Source organism: Pelodiscus sinensis, unplaced genomic scaffold, assembly GCF_049634645.1.
Source record: "Pelodiscus sinensis isolate JC-2024 unplaced genomic scaffold, ASM4963464v1 ctg135, whole genome shotgun sequence".
Taxonomy (NCBI): Eukaryota; Metazoa; Chordata; order Testudines; family Trionychidae; genus Pelodiscus; species Pelodiscus sinensis.
Window position 1 is genome coordinate 72501 of NW_027465998.1, and position 15300 is coordinate 87800.

The window sequence follows — 15300 nt, forward strand, 5'->3', positions numbered from 1 at the left end:
TACACCCACAGCCACACAGACACACAGCCACACACACCTACACCCACACACCTACACAGACACACACACACACAGACACACACACCTACACCCACAGCCACACAGACACACAGCCACACACACCTACACACACACACCTACACAGACACACACACACACACCTACACACACAGACACACAGCCACACACACACACACACACCTACACCTACACACACACAGCCACACCCACACACCTACACACACACACACACAGCCACACCCACACACCTACACACACACACACAGCCACACCCACACACCTACACACACACAGACACACACCCACACACACCTACACCTACACCCACACACACCTACACCCACACCTACACCCACACACACCCACACCCACACACACCCACACAGCCACACACCTACACCTACACCTACACCCACACCCACACACCTACACACACACAGACACACACCTACACCTACACCCACACCCACACACCTACACAGACACACAGCCACACCCACACCCACACACCTACACCCACACCCCCACACAGCCACACTCACCTACACCCACACCTACACCTACACCCACACACCTACACCTACACACACACACACACCTACACACACACACACAGACACACTGCCACAGCCACACACACAGACACACTGCCACAACCACACACACACAGACACACTGCCACAGCCACACACACAGACACACCAACACACCTACACAGACACACCTACACACACCTACATAGCCACCCACACCCACACACCTACACAAACACAGCCACACAGCCACACACACACACCTACACACACACACAGCCACACACACACAGACAGACACAGACACACTGCTACAGGCACACATGCAGACACACTGCCACAACCACACACACACAGACACACACACAGACACACCCACAGACACACTGCCACAGCCACACACACAGACACACAAACAGACACACCTACACACACCTACACAGCCACACCCACACCCACAGAAACACCCACACACACAGACACAGCCACACATACACACACACACAGACACATCCACACACCTACACAGCCACACACACACACAGACACCCACACCCACACACAGACACACACACACACACACACACAGACACACAGCGCCACACACAGCCACACACACACCTACACAGCCACACACACCTACACAGCCACACACACACACACACTGCCACACCCACACACCCACACCCACACACCTACACAGCCACACACACACCCACAGAAACACCCACACAGCCACACACACACACACAGAAACACCCACACTGCCACACCCACACACCTAAACAGCCACAGACACACACACACACACAGAAACACCCACACACCAACACAGCCACACACACACACACACACACACAGAAACACCCACACACCAACACAGCCACACACACACACACACACACAGAAACACCCACACACCAACACAGCCACACACACACACACACACACACACAGAAACACCCACATATCCATACACTGTCAGAAAGACACACACACACACACACACTGTGCCTGTGTGTGGGAGCTGGGTGGTGTCTGTCTGTCTGTACCCCGGGGGAGGGTGGGGAGTGAGGAGAATTACAAGGTGCTTCTGCGCTGTGAATTCACTGGAGGATGGGGGTGTCTGTGTGTCTGTCCGGGGGGGGGGGTTACCAGACGCTCCCGTGCTGTGACTCACTGGGGGGGTGTCCGTGTGTCTGTCCGGGGGGGGGTGTCTGTCCGGGGGGGTTACCAGACGCTCCCGTGCTGAGACTCACTGGGGGGGTGTCCGTGTGTCTGTCCGGGGGGGTGTCTGTCCGGGGGGGTTACCAGGCGCTCCCGTGCTGAGACTCACGGGGGGGGGGGTGTCCGTGTGTCAGTCCGGGGGAGTGTCTGTCCGGGGGGGGGTTACCAGGCGCTCCCGTGCTGTGACTCACTGGGGGGGTGTCCGTGTGTCTGTCCGGGGGGGGTGTCTGTCCGGGGGGGTTACCAGGCGCTCCCGTGCTGTGACTCACTGGGGGGTGTCCGTGTGTCTGTCCGGGGGGGGTGTCTGTCCGGGGGGGGGGTTACCAGGCGCTCCCGTGCTGTGACTCACTGGGGGGGTGTCCGTGTGTCTGTCCGGGGGGGTGTCTGTCCGGGGGGGTTACCAGGCACTCCCGTGCTGTGACTCACTGGGGGGGTGTCCGTGTGTCTGTCCGGGGGGGTTACCAGGTGCTCCCGTGCTGTGACTCACTGGGGGGGTGTCCGTGTGTCTGTCCGGGGGGGTGTCTGTCCGGGGGGGTTACCAGGCGCTCCCGTGCTGTGACTCACGGGGGGGTGTCCGTGTGTCTGTCCGGGGGGGTGTCTGTCCGGGGGGGTTACCAGGCGCTCCCGTGCTGTGACTCACTGGGGGGGGGGGGTGTCCGTGTGTCTGTCCGGGGGGGTTACCAGGCGCTCCCGTGCTGTGACTCACTGGGGGGGTGTCCGTGTGTCTGTCCGGGGGGGTTACCAGGCACTCCCGTGCTGTGACTCACTGGGGGGGTGTCCGTGTGTCTGTCCGGGGGGGTGTCTGTCCGGGGGGGTTACCAGGCGCTCCCGTGCTGTGACTCACTGGGGGGTGTCCGTGTGTCTGTCCGGGGGGGTGTCTGTCCGGGGGGGTTACCAGGCGCTCCCGTGCTGTGACTCACTGGGGGGTGTCCGTGTGTCTGTCCGGGGGGGGTGTCTGTCCGGGGGGGGGGTTACCAGGCGCTCCCGTGCTGTGACTCACTGGGGGGGTGTCCGTGTGTCTGTCCGGGGGGGTGTCTGTCCGGGGGGGTTACCAGACGCTCCCGTGCTGTGACTCACTGGGGGGGGGGGTGTCCGTGTGTCTGTCCGGGGGGGTTACCAGGCGCTCCCGTGCTGTGACTCACTGGGGGGGTGTCTGTCCGGGGGGGGTTACCAGGCGCTCCCGTGCTGTGACTCACTGGGGGGTGTCCGTGTGTCTGTCCGGGGGGGGTGTCTGTCCGGGGGGGTTACCAGGCGCTCCCGTGCTGTGACTCACTGGGGGGTGTCCGTGTGTCTGTCCGGGGGGGTGTCTGTCCGGGGGGGGTTACCAGACGCTCCCGTGCTGTGACTCACTGGGGGGGTGTACGTCCAGGGGGGGGTTACCAGGCGCTCCCGTGCTGTGACTCACTGGGGGGGTGTCCGTGTGTCTGTCCGGGGGGGTGTCTGTCCGGGGGGGTGTCTGTCCGGGGGGGGGGTTACCAGACGCTCCCGTGCTGTGACTCACTGGGGGGGTGTCCGTGTGTCTGTCCGGGGGGGTGTCTGTCCGGGGGGGGTTACCAGGCGCTCCCGTGCTGTGACTCACTGGGGGGGTGTCCGTGTGTCTGTCCGGGGGGGTGTCTGTCCGGGGGGGTTACCAGGCGCTCCCGTGCTGTGACTCACTGGGGGGGTGTCCGTGTGTCTGTCCGGGGGGGTTACCAGGCGCTCCCGTGCTGTGACTCACTGGGGGGGTGTCCGTGTGTCTGTCCGGGGGGGTTACCAGGCGCTCCCGTGCTGTGACTCACTGGGGGGGTGTCCGTGTGTCTGTCCGGGGGGGTTACCAGGCGCTCCCGTGCTGTGACTCACTCCAGAGCGATCGCCGCCCTGCCCAGGATGAGGCGGGGCCCAGAGCTCGGCCCGGCCTGCGAAAGCGAGGGCCGGGCTGCGCAGCTGGGAGCGATGAGCTCTGCACTCGGGACGGAGGTCGCCTCGGCCGGTACAGACCCTGGGCTCGCTCCAGATTTGGGATGGGAGCAGGGTGCAGGGGTTAGAGCAGGAGGCGGCTCCGAGCCAGGGCCCCAGGGGGGGAGCGGGGTGCAGGGGTTAGAGCAGGAGGCGGCTCCGAGCCAGGGCCCCGGGGGGGAGCGGGGTGCAGGGGTTAGAGCAGGAGGCGGCTCCGAGCCAGGGCCCCAGGGCGGAGCGGGGTGCAGTGGTTAAAGCAGGAGGCGGCTCCGAGCCAGGGCCCCGGGGGGGGGAGCAGGGTGCAGGGGTTAGAGCAGGAGGCGGCTCCGAGCCAGGGCCCCAGGGGGGGAGCGGGGTGCAATGGTTAGAGCAGGAGGCGGCTCAGAGCCAGGGCCCCAGGGGGGGAGCAGGGTGCAGTGGTTAGAGCAGGAGGCGGCTCCGAGCCAGGGCCCGGGGGGGGAGCGGGGTGCACTCAGAGCAGGAGGCGGCTCAGAGCCAGGGCCCGGGGGGGGAGCGGGGTGCAGGGGTTAGAGCAGGAGGCGGCTCAGAGCCAGGGCCCCGGGGGGGGGAGCGGGGTGCACTGGTTAGAGCAGGAGGCGGCTCAGAGCCAGGGCCCCGGGGGGGGGAGCGGGGTGCACTGGTTAGAGCAGGAGGCGGCTCAGAGCCAGGGCCGCAGGGGGGGAGCAGGGTGCAGTGGTTAGAGCAGGAGGCGGCTCCGAGCCAGGGCCCCGGGGGGGAGCAGGGTGCAGTGGTTAGAGCAGGAGGCGGCTCCGAGCCAGGGCCCCGGGGGGAGCGGGGTGCACGGGTTAGAGCAGGAGGCGGCTCCGAGCCAGGGCCCCAGGGGGGGAGCGGGATGCAGGGGTTAGAGCAGGAGGCGGCTCCGAGCCAGGGCCCCAGGGGGGGAGCAGGGTGCAGGGGTTAGAGCAGGAGGCGGCTCCGAGCCAGGGCCCCAGGGGGGGAGCGGGGTGCAGTGGTTAGAGCAGGAGGCGGCTCCGAGCCAGGGCCCCAGGGGGGAGCGGGGTGCAGTGGTTAGAGCAGGAGGCGGCTCCGAGCCAGGGCCCCGGGGGGGGAGCGGGGTGCAGGGGTTAGAGCAGGAGGCAGCTCTGAGCCAGGGCCCCGGGGGGGAGCGGGGTGCACTGGTTAGAGCAGGAGGCGGCTCAGAGCCAGGGCCGCAGGGGGGGAGCAGGGTGCAGTGGTTAGAGCAGGAGGCGGCTCCGAGCCAGGGCCCCGGGGGGGAGCAGGGTGCAGTGGTTAGAGCAGGAGGCGGCTCCGAGCCAGGGCCCCGGGGGGAGCGGGGTGCAGGGGTTAGAGCAGGAGGCGGCTCCAAGCCAGGGCCCCGGGGGGGAGCGGGGTGCAGGGGTTAGAGCAGGAGGCGGCTCTGAGCCAGGGCCCCGGGGGGGAGCGGGGTGCACTCGTTAGAGCAGGAGGCGGCTACGAGCCAGGGCCCCGGGGGGGGGGGGAGCGGGGTGCAGTGGTTAGAGCAGGAGGCAGCTCCGAGCCCTCCGGGTGCTCTGTTCCTCTGGGGGGGCGTGGATGGCCGGGAGCCCCAGGTCACTTGCTCACAGCCGCTCCCCCCAGGATGGAGCTGGGCGCCTATCTGTGCCGGATCGGCTACCAGGACCCGAGGGAGCCCACCCTGGAGACGCTGCTGGCGGTGCCCTTCGAGAGCCTGAGCGTGCACTGCGGGGAGCCCATCACCCTGGCGCTGCCCCTGCTCTACGACAAGATCGTGCGGCGGCACCGCAGCGGCTTCTGCTACGAGATCAACGGGCTCTTCCTGTGGCTGCTGCGGGCGCTGGGCTTCTGCGCAGCCGGGCTGGCAGGCCGCGTGCGCAACCGTTTCACCGGCCCCGCGACCACCTGCTGCTGCTGGTCCGCCTGGGCGCCCGGCGCTTCCTGTGCGACGTGGGCTTTGGCGAGGGCTTCCTGGAGCCCCTGCGGCTGGAGCCGGGCCTGGAGCAGGCGCAGGAGGGCGGCACCTTCTGGCTGGGGCTGGCGGGGGGCGTGTGGGCGCTGGAGCGGCGGGAGGGGCCCGGCGAGCCGGGGCGGACGCTCTACACCTTCACGCTGGAGGAGCGGGAGCTGGCCGACTTCGCCGCCATGTGCCAGTACCACCAGCGCTCGCCCAGCTCCGTCTTCGCCTGCAAGTCCTTCTGCAGCCTGCCCCAGCCGGGCGGCGGGCGCCTGACCTACATGGGCTGGCGTCTCATCGCCACGCAGGGCCGCGAGCGCCCCGAGACCGCCCTGCAGGCCCACGAGATCCCTGCCCTGCTGCAGCGCCTCTTCGGCACCCAGGGACCAAGACGTCCAGCTCCCGCCCCACTGCCCCCGTGCCGCCCCTCTGAGCACGCTGCAGTGGCACCAGTGGGAGGGGACGCTGGCCTCCTGGCTGGCTCCGGTAGCATCAGTGGGTCTGCGCCTGGGAGCTGGGGGGCAGGTCCCTGTACTGCCTGGCCCAGAGGCCCCCCCCCCCCCCCCACCCACAAAGGGCCAGAGGCTCAGGGCACATGGCTGCATTTCTTTATTCAGTCCAGACCTGCTTCCCCCCCAGGCACCCCGGCACACAAGGGGGGGAGGCTCAGCCATGCCCACTGGCTCCATGGCAGCAGAAGGCTCCGTGCCCAGCGTGTGGGGGACTAGACCCAGGCCTCGAGCAGTCCTGGGGCTCCATGCCCCACGGGGGGGCTCAGCCACAGCAAGCGGTGAGGGGGACGGGGACACACGGAGCAGGCCTCAGCCTGGGCCTCACTGACGCTGTCAGACTGTAGCCAGCTTGGGGGGGATGGAAGAGACACTGGGGGGGGGGGCCTAGGCCCAGGCCTCGCTGACGTCGTCGGGCTCCGTGCCCAGTGGGGGGAGGGGTGCTAGGCCCAGGCCTCGATGACGTCGTCGGGCTCCGTGCCCAGTGGGGGGGGGGGGGGGGGCCCTAGGCCCAGGCCTCGCTGACGTCGTCGGGCTCCGTGCCCAGTGGGGGGGGGGGTGCTAGGCCCAGGCCTCGATGACGCCCAGCTGGGGGGGGGCCTAGGCCCAGGCCTCGATGACGTCATGGGGCTCCGTGCCCAGCTGGGGGGGGGGGCCTAGGCCCAGGCCTCGATGACGTCATGGGGCTCCGTGCCCAGCTGGGGGGGGGCCTAGGCCCAGGCCTCGATGACGTCATGGGGCTCCGTGCCCAGCTGGGGGGGGGGCCTAGGCCCAGGCCTCGATGACGTCGTCGGGCTCCGTGCCCAGTGGGGGGGGGGGGCCTAGGCCCAGGCCTCGATGACGTCGTCTGGCTCCGTGCCCAGTGGGGGGGGGGGGGGCCCTAGGCCCAGGCCTCGATGACGTCGTCGGGCTCCATGCCCAGTGGGGGGGGGGCCTAGGCCCAGGCCTCGATGACGTCGTCGGGCTCCGTGCCCAGTGGGGGGGGGGGGGGTGCTAGGCCCAGGCCTCGCTGACGTCGTCGGGCTCCGTGCCCAGTGGGGGGGGGGGGGGGGGCCTAGGCCCAGTCCTCGATGACGTCGTCGGGCTCCGTGCCCAGCTGGGGGGGGGGGGGGCCTAGGCCCCAGTCCTCGATGACGTCGTCGGGCTCCATGCCCAGTGGGGGGGGGGCCTAGGCCCAGGCCTCGATGACGTCGTCGGGCTCCGTGCCCAGCTGGGGGGGGGGGGGGGGCCTAGGCCCAGGCCTCGATGACGTCGTCGGGCTCCGTGCCCAGCTGGGGGGGGGGGGGGGCCTAGGCCCAGGCCTCGATGACGTCGTCGGGCTCCGTGCCCAGCTGGGGGGGGGGGGGGGGCCTAGGCCCAGGCCTCGATGACGTCGTCGGGCTCCGTGCCCAGTGGGGGGGGGGGTGCTAGGCCCAGGCCTCGATGACGTCGTCGGGCTCCGTGCCCAGCTAGGGGGGGGGGGGGGGGCCTAGGCCCAGGCCTCGATGACGTCGTCGGGCTCCGTGCCCAGCTGGGGGGGGGGGGGGCCCTAGGCCCAGGCCTCGATGACGTCGTCGGGCTCCATGCCCAGCTGGAGGGGGGGGGGGGGGCCTAGGCCCAGGCCTCGATGACGTCGTCGGGCTCCGTGCCCAGCTGGGGGGGGGCCTAGGCCCAGGCCTCGATGACGTCGTCGGGCTCCGTGCCCAGCTGGGGGGGAGGCCTCGATGACGTCGTCGGGCTCCGTGCCCAGCTGGGGGGGGGCCTAGGCCCAGGCCTCGATGACGTCGTCGGGCTCCATGCCCAGTGGGGGGGGGGGGGCCTAGGCCCAGGCCTCGATGACGTCGTCGGGCTCCATGCCCAGCTGCTCGGGCGTGCGGGTTCCCGCCAGGCGCTGCCCGTCGAAGAAGAAGCGGAGCTGCCGGCCGCCCAGCCCCATGGCCTGCTGGTACCGCTCCATCAGCCCGTGCAGCGGCTCCGCCTGCCGGGACACAGCCAACAGCTCCGTGCCAGGGCCATGCAGCCCCCCAGCGCCCCAGGGAGCGCGCCCCTCCCCCGACCCGGGACACGCTGCAGGCACCCCCTTACCCTGGGCACGGTGAGCGTGAGCTGAGAGTCCTTCTCCTGGCCTCGCACCGTCAGCCGCAGCTCCCCGGGGCCCGGCCTGGCCCCCGGCTCCCCCGCCGCCACGTCCACCACGCAGTCTGCAGGGAACAGCGAGGGGCGGGCAGCTGGGGCGCTCCAGCAGAGACGGGGCGCTGGCAGGGACCCCCACCGCCCCTGGCCAGCCCACCAGTCCCCGAGCCCCTCCATCCCCCAGCCCCGACTGTCCCACCTTGCAGGGACTTGGAGACTGTGGCGCGACCCGGGGCCCCTACGCGGTGAGGTGTGAGGGGCGCGGCGGGGGGGTCTGCTCTGTGACCCGGGGCCCCTGCGTGGTGAGGTGTGTGGGGCGCGGCGGGGGGGTCTGCTCTGCGACCCGGGGCCCCTGCGCGGTGAGGTGTGTGGGGCGCGGCGGGGGGGTCTGCTCTGTGACCCGGGGCCCCTGCGCGGTGAGGTGTGAGGGGCGCGGCGGGGGGGGTCTGCTCTGTGACCCGGGGCCCCTGCGCGGTGAGGTGTGTGGGGCGCGGCGGGGGGGTCTGCTCTGCGACCCGGGGCCCCTGCGCGGTGAGGTGTGTGGGGCGCGGCGGGGGGGTCTGCTCTGTGACCCGGGGCCCCTGCGCGGTGAGGTGTGAGGGGCGCGGCGGGGGGCTGTCTGCTCTGCGACCCGGGGCCCCTGCGCGGTGAGGTGTGAGGGGCGCGGCGGGGGGCTGTCTGCTCTGTGACCCGGGGCCCCTGCGCAGTGAGGTGTGAGGGGCGCGGCGGGGGGGTCTGCTGTGTGACCCGGGGCCCCTGCGCGGTGAGGTGTGAGGGGCGCGGCGGGGGGGGCTGTCTGCTCTGTGACCCGGGGCCCCTGCGCGGTGACGTCTGAGGGGCGCGGCGGGGGGCTGTCTGCTCTGTGACCCGGGGCCCCTGCGCGGTGAGGTGTGTGGGGCGCGGCGGGGGGCTGTCTGCTCTGTACCCCGGGGCCCCTGCGCGGTGAGGTGTGAGGGGCGCGGCGGGGGGGTCTGCGCTGTGACCCGGGGCCCCTGCGCGGTGAGGTGTGAGGGGCGCGGTGAGGTGTGAGGGGCGCGGTGAGGTGTGAGGGGTGCGGCGGGGGGCTGTCTGCTCTGTACCCCGGGGCCCCTGCGCGGTGAGGTGTGTGGGGCACGGCGGGGGGCTGTCTGCTCTGTGACCCGGGGCCCCTGCGCGGTGAGGTGTGAGGGGCGCGGCGGGGCTGTCTGCTCTGTGACCCGGGGCCCCTGCGCGGTGAGGTGTGAGGGGCGCGGCGGGGGGGTCTGCTCTGTGACCGGGGCCCCTGCGCGGTGAGGTGTGTGGGGCGCGGCGGGGGGCTGTCTGCTCTGTGACCCGGGGCCCCTGCGCGGTGAGGTGTGTGGGGCGCGGCGGGGGGGTCTGCTCTGTGACCCGGGGCCCCTGCGCGGTGAGGTGTGTGGGGCGCGGCGGGGGGGTCTGCTCTGCGACCCGGGGCCCCTGCGCGGTGAGGTGTGAGGGGCGCGGCGGGGGGGTCTGCTCTGTGACCCGGGGCCCCTGCGCGGTGAGGTGTGTGGGGCGCGGCGGGGGGCTGTCTGCTCTGTACCCCGGGGCCCCTGTGCGGTGAGGTGTGAGGGGCGCGGCGGGGGGGTCTGCTCTGCGACCCGGGGCCCCTGCGCGGTGAGGTGTGAGGGGCGCGGCGGGGGGGTCTGCTCTGTGACCCGGGGCCCCTGCGCGGTGAGGTGTGTGGGGCGCGGCGGGGGGGTCTGCTCTGCGACCCGGGGCCCCTGCGCGGTGAGGTGTGTGGGGCGCGGCGGGGGGGCTGTCTGCTCTGTGACCCGGGGCCCCTGCGCGGTGAGGTGTGAGGGGCGCGGTGAGGTGTGAGGGGCGCGGCGGGGGGGTCTGCTCTGTGACCCGGGGCCCCTGCGCGGTGAGGTGTGAGGGGCGCGGCGGGGGGCTGTCTGCTCTGCGACCCGGGGCCCCTGCATGGTGAGGTGTGAGGGGCGCGGCGGGGGGCTTTCTGCTCTGCGACCCGGGGCCCCTGCGTGGTGAGGTGTGTGGGGCGCGGCGGGGGGGTCTGCTCTGTGACCCGGGGCCCCTGCGCGGTGAGGTGTGTGGGGCGCGGTGTGGGGCTGTCTGCTCTGTGACCCGGGGCCCCTGCGCGGTGAGGTGTGAGGGGCGCGGCGGGGGGCTGTCTGCTCTGCGACCCGGGGCCCCTGCGCGGTGAGGTGTGAGGGGCGCGGTGAGGTGTGAGGGGCGCGGTGAGGTGTGAGGGGCGCGGTGAGGTGTGAGGGGCGCGGCGGGGGGCTGTCTGCTCTGTACCCCGGGGCCCCTGCGCGGTGAGGTGTGTGGGGCACGGCGGGGGGCTGTCTGCTCTGCGACCCGGGGCCCCTGCGCGGTGAGGTGTGAGGGGCGCGGTGAGGTGTGAGGGGTGCGGCGGGGGGCTGTCTGCTCTGTGATCCGGGGCCCCTGTGCAGTGAGGTTTGTGGGGCGCGGCGGGGGGCTGTCTGCTCTGCGACCCGGGGCCCCTGCGCGGTGAGGTGTGAGGGGCGCGGTGAGGTGTGAGGGGTGCGGCGGGGGGCTGTCTGCTCTGTACCCCGGGGCCCCTGCGCGGTGAGGTGTGTGGGGCACGGCGGGGGGCTGTCTGCTCTGTACCCCGGGGCCCCTGCGCGGTGAGGTGTGAGGGGCGCGGCGGGGGGCTGTCTGCTCTGTACCCCGGGGCCCCTGCGCGGTGAGGTGTGAGGGGCGCGGCGGGGGGCTGTCTGCTCTGTACCCCGGGGCCCTGCGCGGTGAGGTGTGTGGGGCGCGGCGGGGGGGCTGTCTGCTCTGTGACCCGGGGCCCCTGCGCGGTGAGGTGTGTGGGGCGTGGCGGGGGGCTGTCTGCTCTGGGACCCGGGGCCCCTGCGCGGTGAGGTGTGAGGGGCGTGGCGGGGGGGTCTGCTCTGCGACCCGGGGCCCCTGCGCGGTGAGGTGTGTGGGGCGCGGCGGGGGGGTCTGCTCTGTGACCCGGGGCCCCTGCGCGGTGAGGTGTGAGGGGCGCGGGGGGGGGTCTGCTCTGTGACCCGGAGCCCCTGCGCGGTGAGGTGTGTGGGGCGCGGCGGGGGGCTGTCTGCTCTGTGACCCGGGGGCCCCTGCGCGGTGAGGTGTGAGGGGCGCGGCGGGGGGGTCTGCTCTGTGACCCGGGGCCCCTGCGCGGTGAGGTGTGAGGGGCACGGCGGGGGGCTGTCTGCTCTGCGACCCGGGGCCCCTGCGCGGTGAGGTGTGAGGGGTGCGGCGGGGCTGTCTGCTCTGTGACCCGGGGCCCCTGCGCGGTGAGGTGTGTGGGGCGCGGCGGGGGGCTGTCTGCTCTGTGACCCGGGGCCTCTGCGCGGTGAGGTGTGAGGGGTGCGGCGGGGCGGGTCTGCTCTGTGACCCGGGGCCCCTGCGCGGTGAGGTGTGTGGGGCGCGGCGGGGGGGGTCTGCTCTGTGACCCGGGGCCCCTGCGCAGTGAGGTGTGTGGGGCGCGGCGGGGGGCTGTCTGCTCTGTGACCCGGGGCCCCTGCGCGGTGAGGTGTGTGGGGCGCGGCGGGGGGGTCTGCTCTGTGACCCGGGGCCCCTGCGCGGTGAGGTGTGTGGGGCGCGGCGGGGGGCTGTCTGCTCTGTGACCCGGGGCCCCTGCGCGGGTGAGGTGTGTGGGGCGCGGCGGGGGGCTGTCTGCTCTGTGACACCGGGGCCCCTGCGCGGTGAGGTGTGTGGGGCGCGGCGGGGGGCTGTCTGCTCTGTGACCCGGGGCCCCTGCGCGGTGAGGTGTGAGGGGCGCGGCGGGGGGGCTGTCTGCTCTGCGACCCGGGGCCCCTGCGCGGTGAGGTGTGAGGGGCGCGGTGTGGGGCTGTCTGCTCTGTGACCCGGGGCCCCTGCGCGGTGAGGTGTGTGGGGCGCGGCGGGGGGGGTCTGCTCTGTGACCCGGGGCCCCTGCGCGGTGAGGTGTGAGGGGCGCGGCTGAGGGCTGTCTGCTCTGTGACCCGGGGCCCCTGCGCGGTGAGGTGTGAGGGGCGCGGCGGGGGGCTGTCTGCTCTGCGACCCGGGGCCCCTGCGCGGTGAGGTGTGTGGGGCGCGGCGGGGGGGTCTGCTCTGTGACCGGGGCCCCTGCGCGGTGAGGTGTGAGGGGCGCGGCGGGGGGCTGTCTGCTCTGTGACCCGGGGCCCCTGCGCGGTTGAGGTGTGAGGGGCGCGGCGGGGGGCTGTCTGCTCTGTGACCCGGGGCCCCTGCGCGGTGAGGTGTGAGGGGCGCGGCGGGGGGGGTCTGCTCTGTGACCCGGGGCCCCTGCGCGGTGAGGTGTGAGGGGCGCGGCGGGGGGCTGTCTGCTGTGTGACCCGGGGCCCCTGCGCGGTGAGGTGTGTGGGGCGCGGCGGGGGGCTGTCTGCTCTGTGACCCGGGGCCCCTGCGCGGTGAGGTGTGAGGGGCGCGGCGGGGGGGTCTGCTCTGTGACCCGGGGCCCCTGCGCGGTGAGGTGTGTGGGGCGCGGCGGGGGGGTCTGCTGTGTGACCCGGGGCCCCTGCGCGGTGAGGTGTGTGGGGCGCGGCGGGGGGCTGTCTGCTCTGTGACCCGGGGCCTCTGCGCGGTGAGGTGTGAGGGGTGCGGCGGGGGGCTGTCTGATCTGCGACCCGGGGCCCCTGCGCGGTGAGGTGTGTGGGGCGCGGCGGGGGGGTCTGCTCTGTGACCCGGGGCCCCTGCGTGGTGAGGTGTGTGGGCGTGGCGGGGGGGTCTGCTCTGTGACCCGGGGCCCCTGCGCGGTGAGGTGTGTGGGGCGCGGCGGGGGGGGTCTGCTCTGTGACCCGGGGCCCCTGCGCGGTGAGGTGTGTGGGGCGCGGCGGGGGGCTGTCTGCTCTGTGACCCGGGGCCCCTGCGCGGTGAGGTGTGTGGGGCGCGGCGGGGGGGTCTGCTCTGTGACCCGGGGCCCCTGCGCGGTGAGGTGTGTGGGGCGCGGCGGGGGGGCTGTCTGCTCTGTGACCCGGGGCCCCTGCGCGGGTGAGGTGTGTGGGGCGCGGCGGGGGGCTGTCTGCTCTGTGACCCGGGGCCCCTGCGCGGTGAGGTGTGTGGGGCGCGGTGGGGGGCTGTCTGCTCTGTGACCCGGGGCCCCTGCGCGGTGAGGTGTGAGGGGCGCGGCGGGGGGCTCTCTGATCTGCGACCCGGGGCCCCTGCGCGGTGAGGTGTGAGGGGCGCGGCGGGGGGGGTCTGCTCTGTGACCCGGGGCCCCTGCGCGGTGAGGTGTGTGGGGCGCGGCGGGGGGGGTCTGCTCTGCGACCCGGGGCCCCTGCGCGGTGAGGTGTGAGGGGCGCGGCGGGGGGGTCTGCTCTGTGACCCGGGGCCCCTGCGCGGTGAGGTGTGAGGGGCGCGGTGAGGTGTGAGGGGCGCGGCGGGGGGGTCTGCTCTGCGACCCGGGGCCCCTGCGCGGTGAGGTGTGAGGGGCGCGGCGGGGGGCTGTCTGCTCTGTGACCCGGGGCCCCTGCGCGGTGAGGTGTGAGGGGCGCGGTGTGGGGCTGTCTGCTCTGTGACCCGGGGCCCCTGCGCGGTGAGGTGTGAGGGGCGCGGCGGGGGGCTGTCTGCTCTGTGACCCGGGGCCCCTGCGCGGTGAGGTGTGAGGGGTGCGGCGGGGGGGGTCTGCTCTGCGACCTGGGGCCCCTGCGCGGTGAGGTGTGTGGGGTGCGGCGGGGCTGTCTGCTCTGTGACCCGGGGCCCCTGGCGGTGAGGTGTGTGGGGCGCGGCGGGGGGGTCTGCTCTGTGACCCGGGGCCCCTGCGCGGTGAGGTGTGTGGGGCGCGGCGGGGGGCTGTCTGCTCTGTGACCCGGGGCCCCTGCGCGGTGAGGTGTGTGGGGCGCGGCGGGGGGCTGTCTGCTCTGTGACCCGGGGCCCCTGCGCGGTGAGGTGTGTGGGGCGCGGCGGGGGGCTGTCTCCTCTGTGACCCGGGGCCCCTGCGCGGTGAGGTGTGTGGGGCGCGGTGGGGGGCTGTCTGCTCTGTGACCCGGGGCCCCTGCGCGGTGAGGTGTGAGGGGCGCGGCGGGGGGCTCTCTGATCTGCGACCCGGGGCCCCTGCGCGGTGAGGTGTGAGGGGCGCGGTGTGGGGCTGTCTGCTGTGTGACCCGGGGCCCCTGCGCGGTGAGGTGTGAGGGGCGCGGCGGGGGGGTCTGCTCTGTGACCCGGGGCCCCTGCGCGGTGAGGTGTGTGGGGCGCGGCGGGGGGCTGTCTGCTCTGTGACCCGGGGCCCCTGCGCGGTGAGGTGTGTGGGGCGCGGCGGGGGGCTGTCTGCTCTGTGACCCGGGGCCCCTGCGCGGTGAGGTGTGAGGGGCGCGGTGTGGGGCTGTCTGCTCTGTGACCCGGGGCCCCTGCGCGGTGAGGTGTGTGGGGCGCGGCGGGGGGGGTCTGCTCTGTGACCCGGGGCCCCTGTGCGGTGAGGTGTGTGGGGCGCGGCGGGGGGGGGTCTGCTCTGTGACCCGGGGCCCCTGCGCGGTGAGGTGTGAGGGGCGCGGCGGGGGGGGTCTGCTCTGTGACCCGGGGCCCCTGCGCGGTGAGGTGTGAGGGGCGCGGTGGGGGGCTGTCTGCTCTGTGACCCGGGGCCCCTGCGCGGTGAGGTGTGAGGGGCGCGGCGGGGGGGTCTGCTCTGTGACCCGGGGCCCCTGCGCGGTGAGGTGTGAGGGGCGCGGTGAGGTGTGAGGGGCGCGGCGGGGGGGTCTGCTCTGCGACCCGGGGCCCCTGCGCGGTGAGGTGTGAGGGGCGCGGCGGGGGGCTGTCTGCTCTGTGACCCGGGGCCCCTGCGCGGTGAGATGTGAGGGGCGCGGTGTGGGGCTGTCTGCTCTGTGACCCGGGGCCCCTGCGCGGTGAGGTGTGAGGGGCGCGGTGTGGGGCTGTCTGCTCTGTGACCCGGGGCCCCTGCGCGGTGAGGTGTGAGGGGCGCGGCGGGGGGCTGTCTGCTCTGTGACCCGGGGCCCCTGCGCGGTGAGGTGTGAGGGGTGCGGCGGGGGGGGCTGCTCTGCGACCTGGGGCCCCTGCGCGGTGAGGTGTGTGGGGTGCGGCGGGGCTGTCTGCTCTGTGACCCGGGGCCCCTGGCGGTGAGGTGTGTGGGGCGCGGCGGGGGGGTCTG

At 73.1% G+C, this 15300-nt stretch overlaps 2 protein-coding genes across 4 annotated transcripts in view; one reads left to right on the plus strand and one right to left on the minus strand.

The window, feature by feature from the left end:
• The first annotated feature begins 3666 nt into the window (after positions 1–3666).
• Positions 3667–6356, plus strand: LOC142825849 (arylamine N-acetyltransferase 2-like). Its single transcript, XM_075917940.1, is given in 3 exon segments — positions 3667–3750; positions 5295–5560; positions 5563–6356. Coding segments are annotated over 2 exon segments (1059 nt in total). The 5' UTR covers positions 3667–3750; position 5295.
• A 459-nt stretch (positions 6357–6815) lies between these two features.
• NFATC2IP (nuclear factor of activated T cells 2 interacting protein) overlaps positions 6816–15300 on the minus strand; it is a 32445-nt gene continuing 23960 nt past the window's right edge. For 2 of the 3 annotated variants that reach the window (XM_075917943.1, XM_075917942.1), the window contains 2 exons: positions 8202–8317; positions 7868–8094 (listed from right to left, as the gene is read on the minus strand). In XM_075917943.1, the coding sequence (XP_075774058.1) occupies positions 7936–8094; positions 8202–8317 (275 nt within the window). In that variant the 3' untranslated portion in view covers positions 7868–7935. Of the gene's footprint in view, positions 7174–7867; positions 8095–8201; positions 8318–15300 lie in introns of those variants that run through there. The other variant, XM_075917941.1, reaches the window with a different exon arrangement.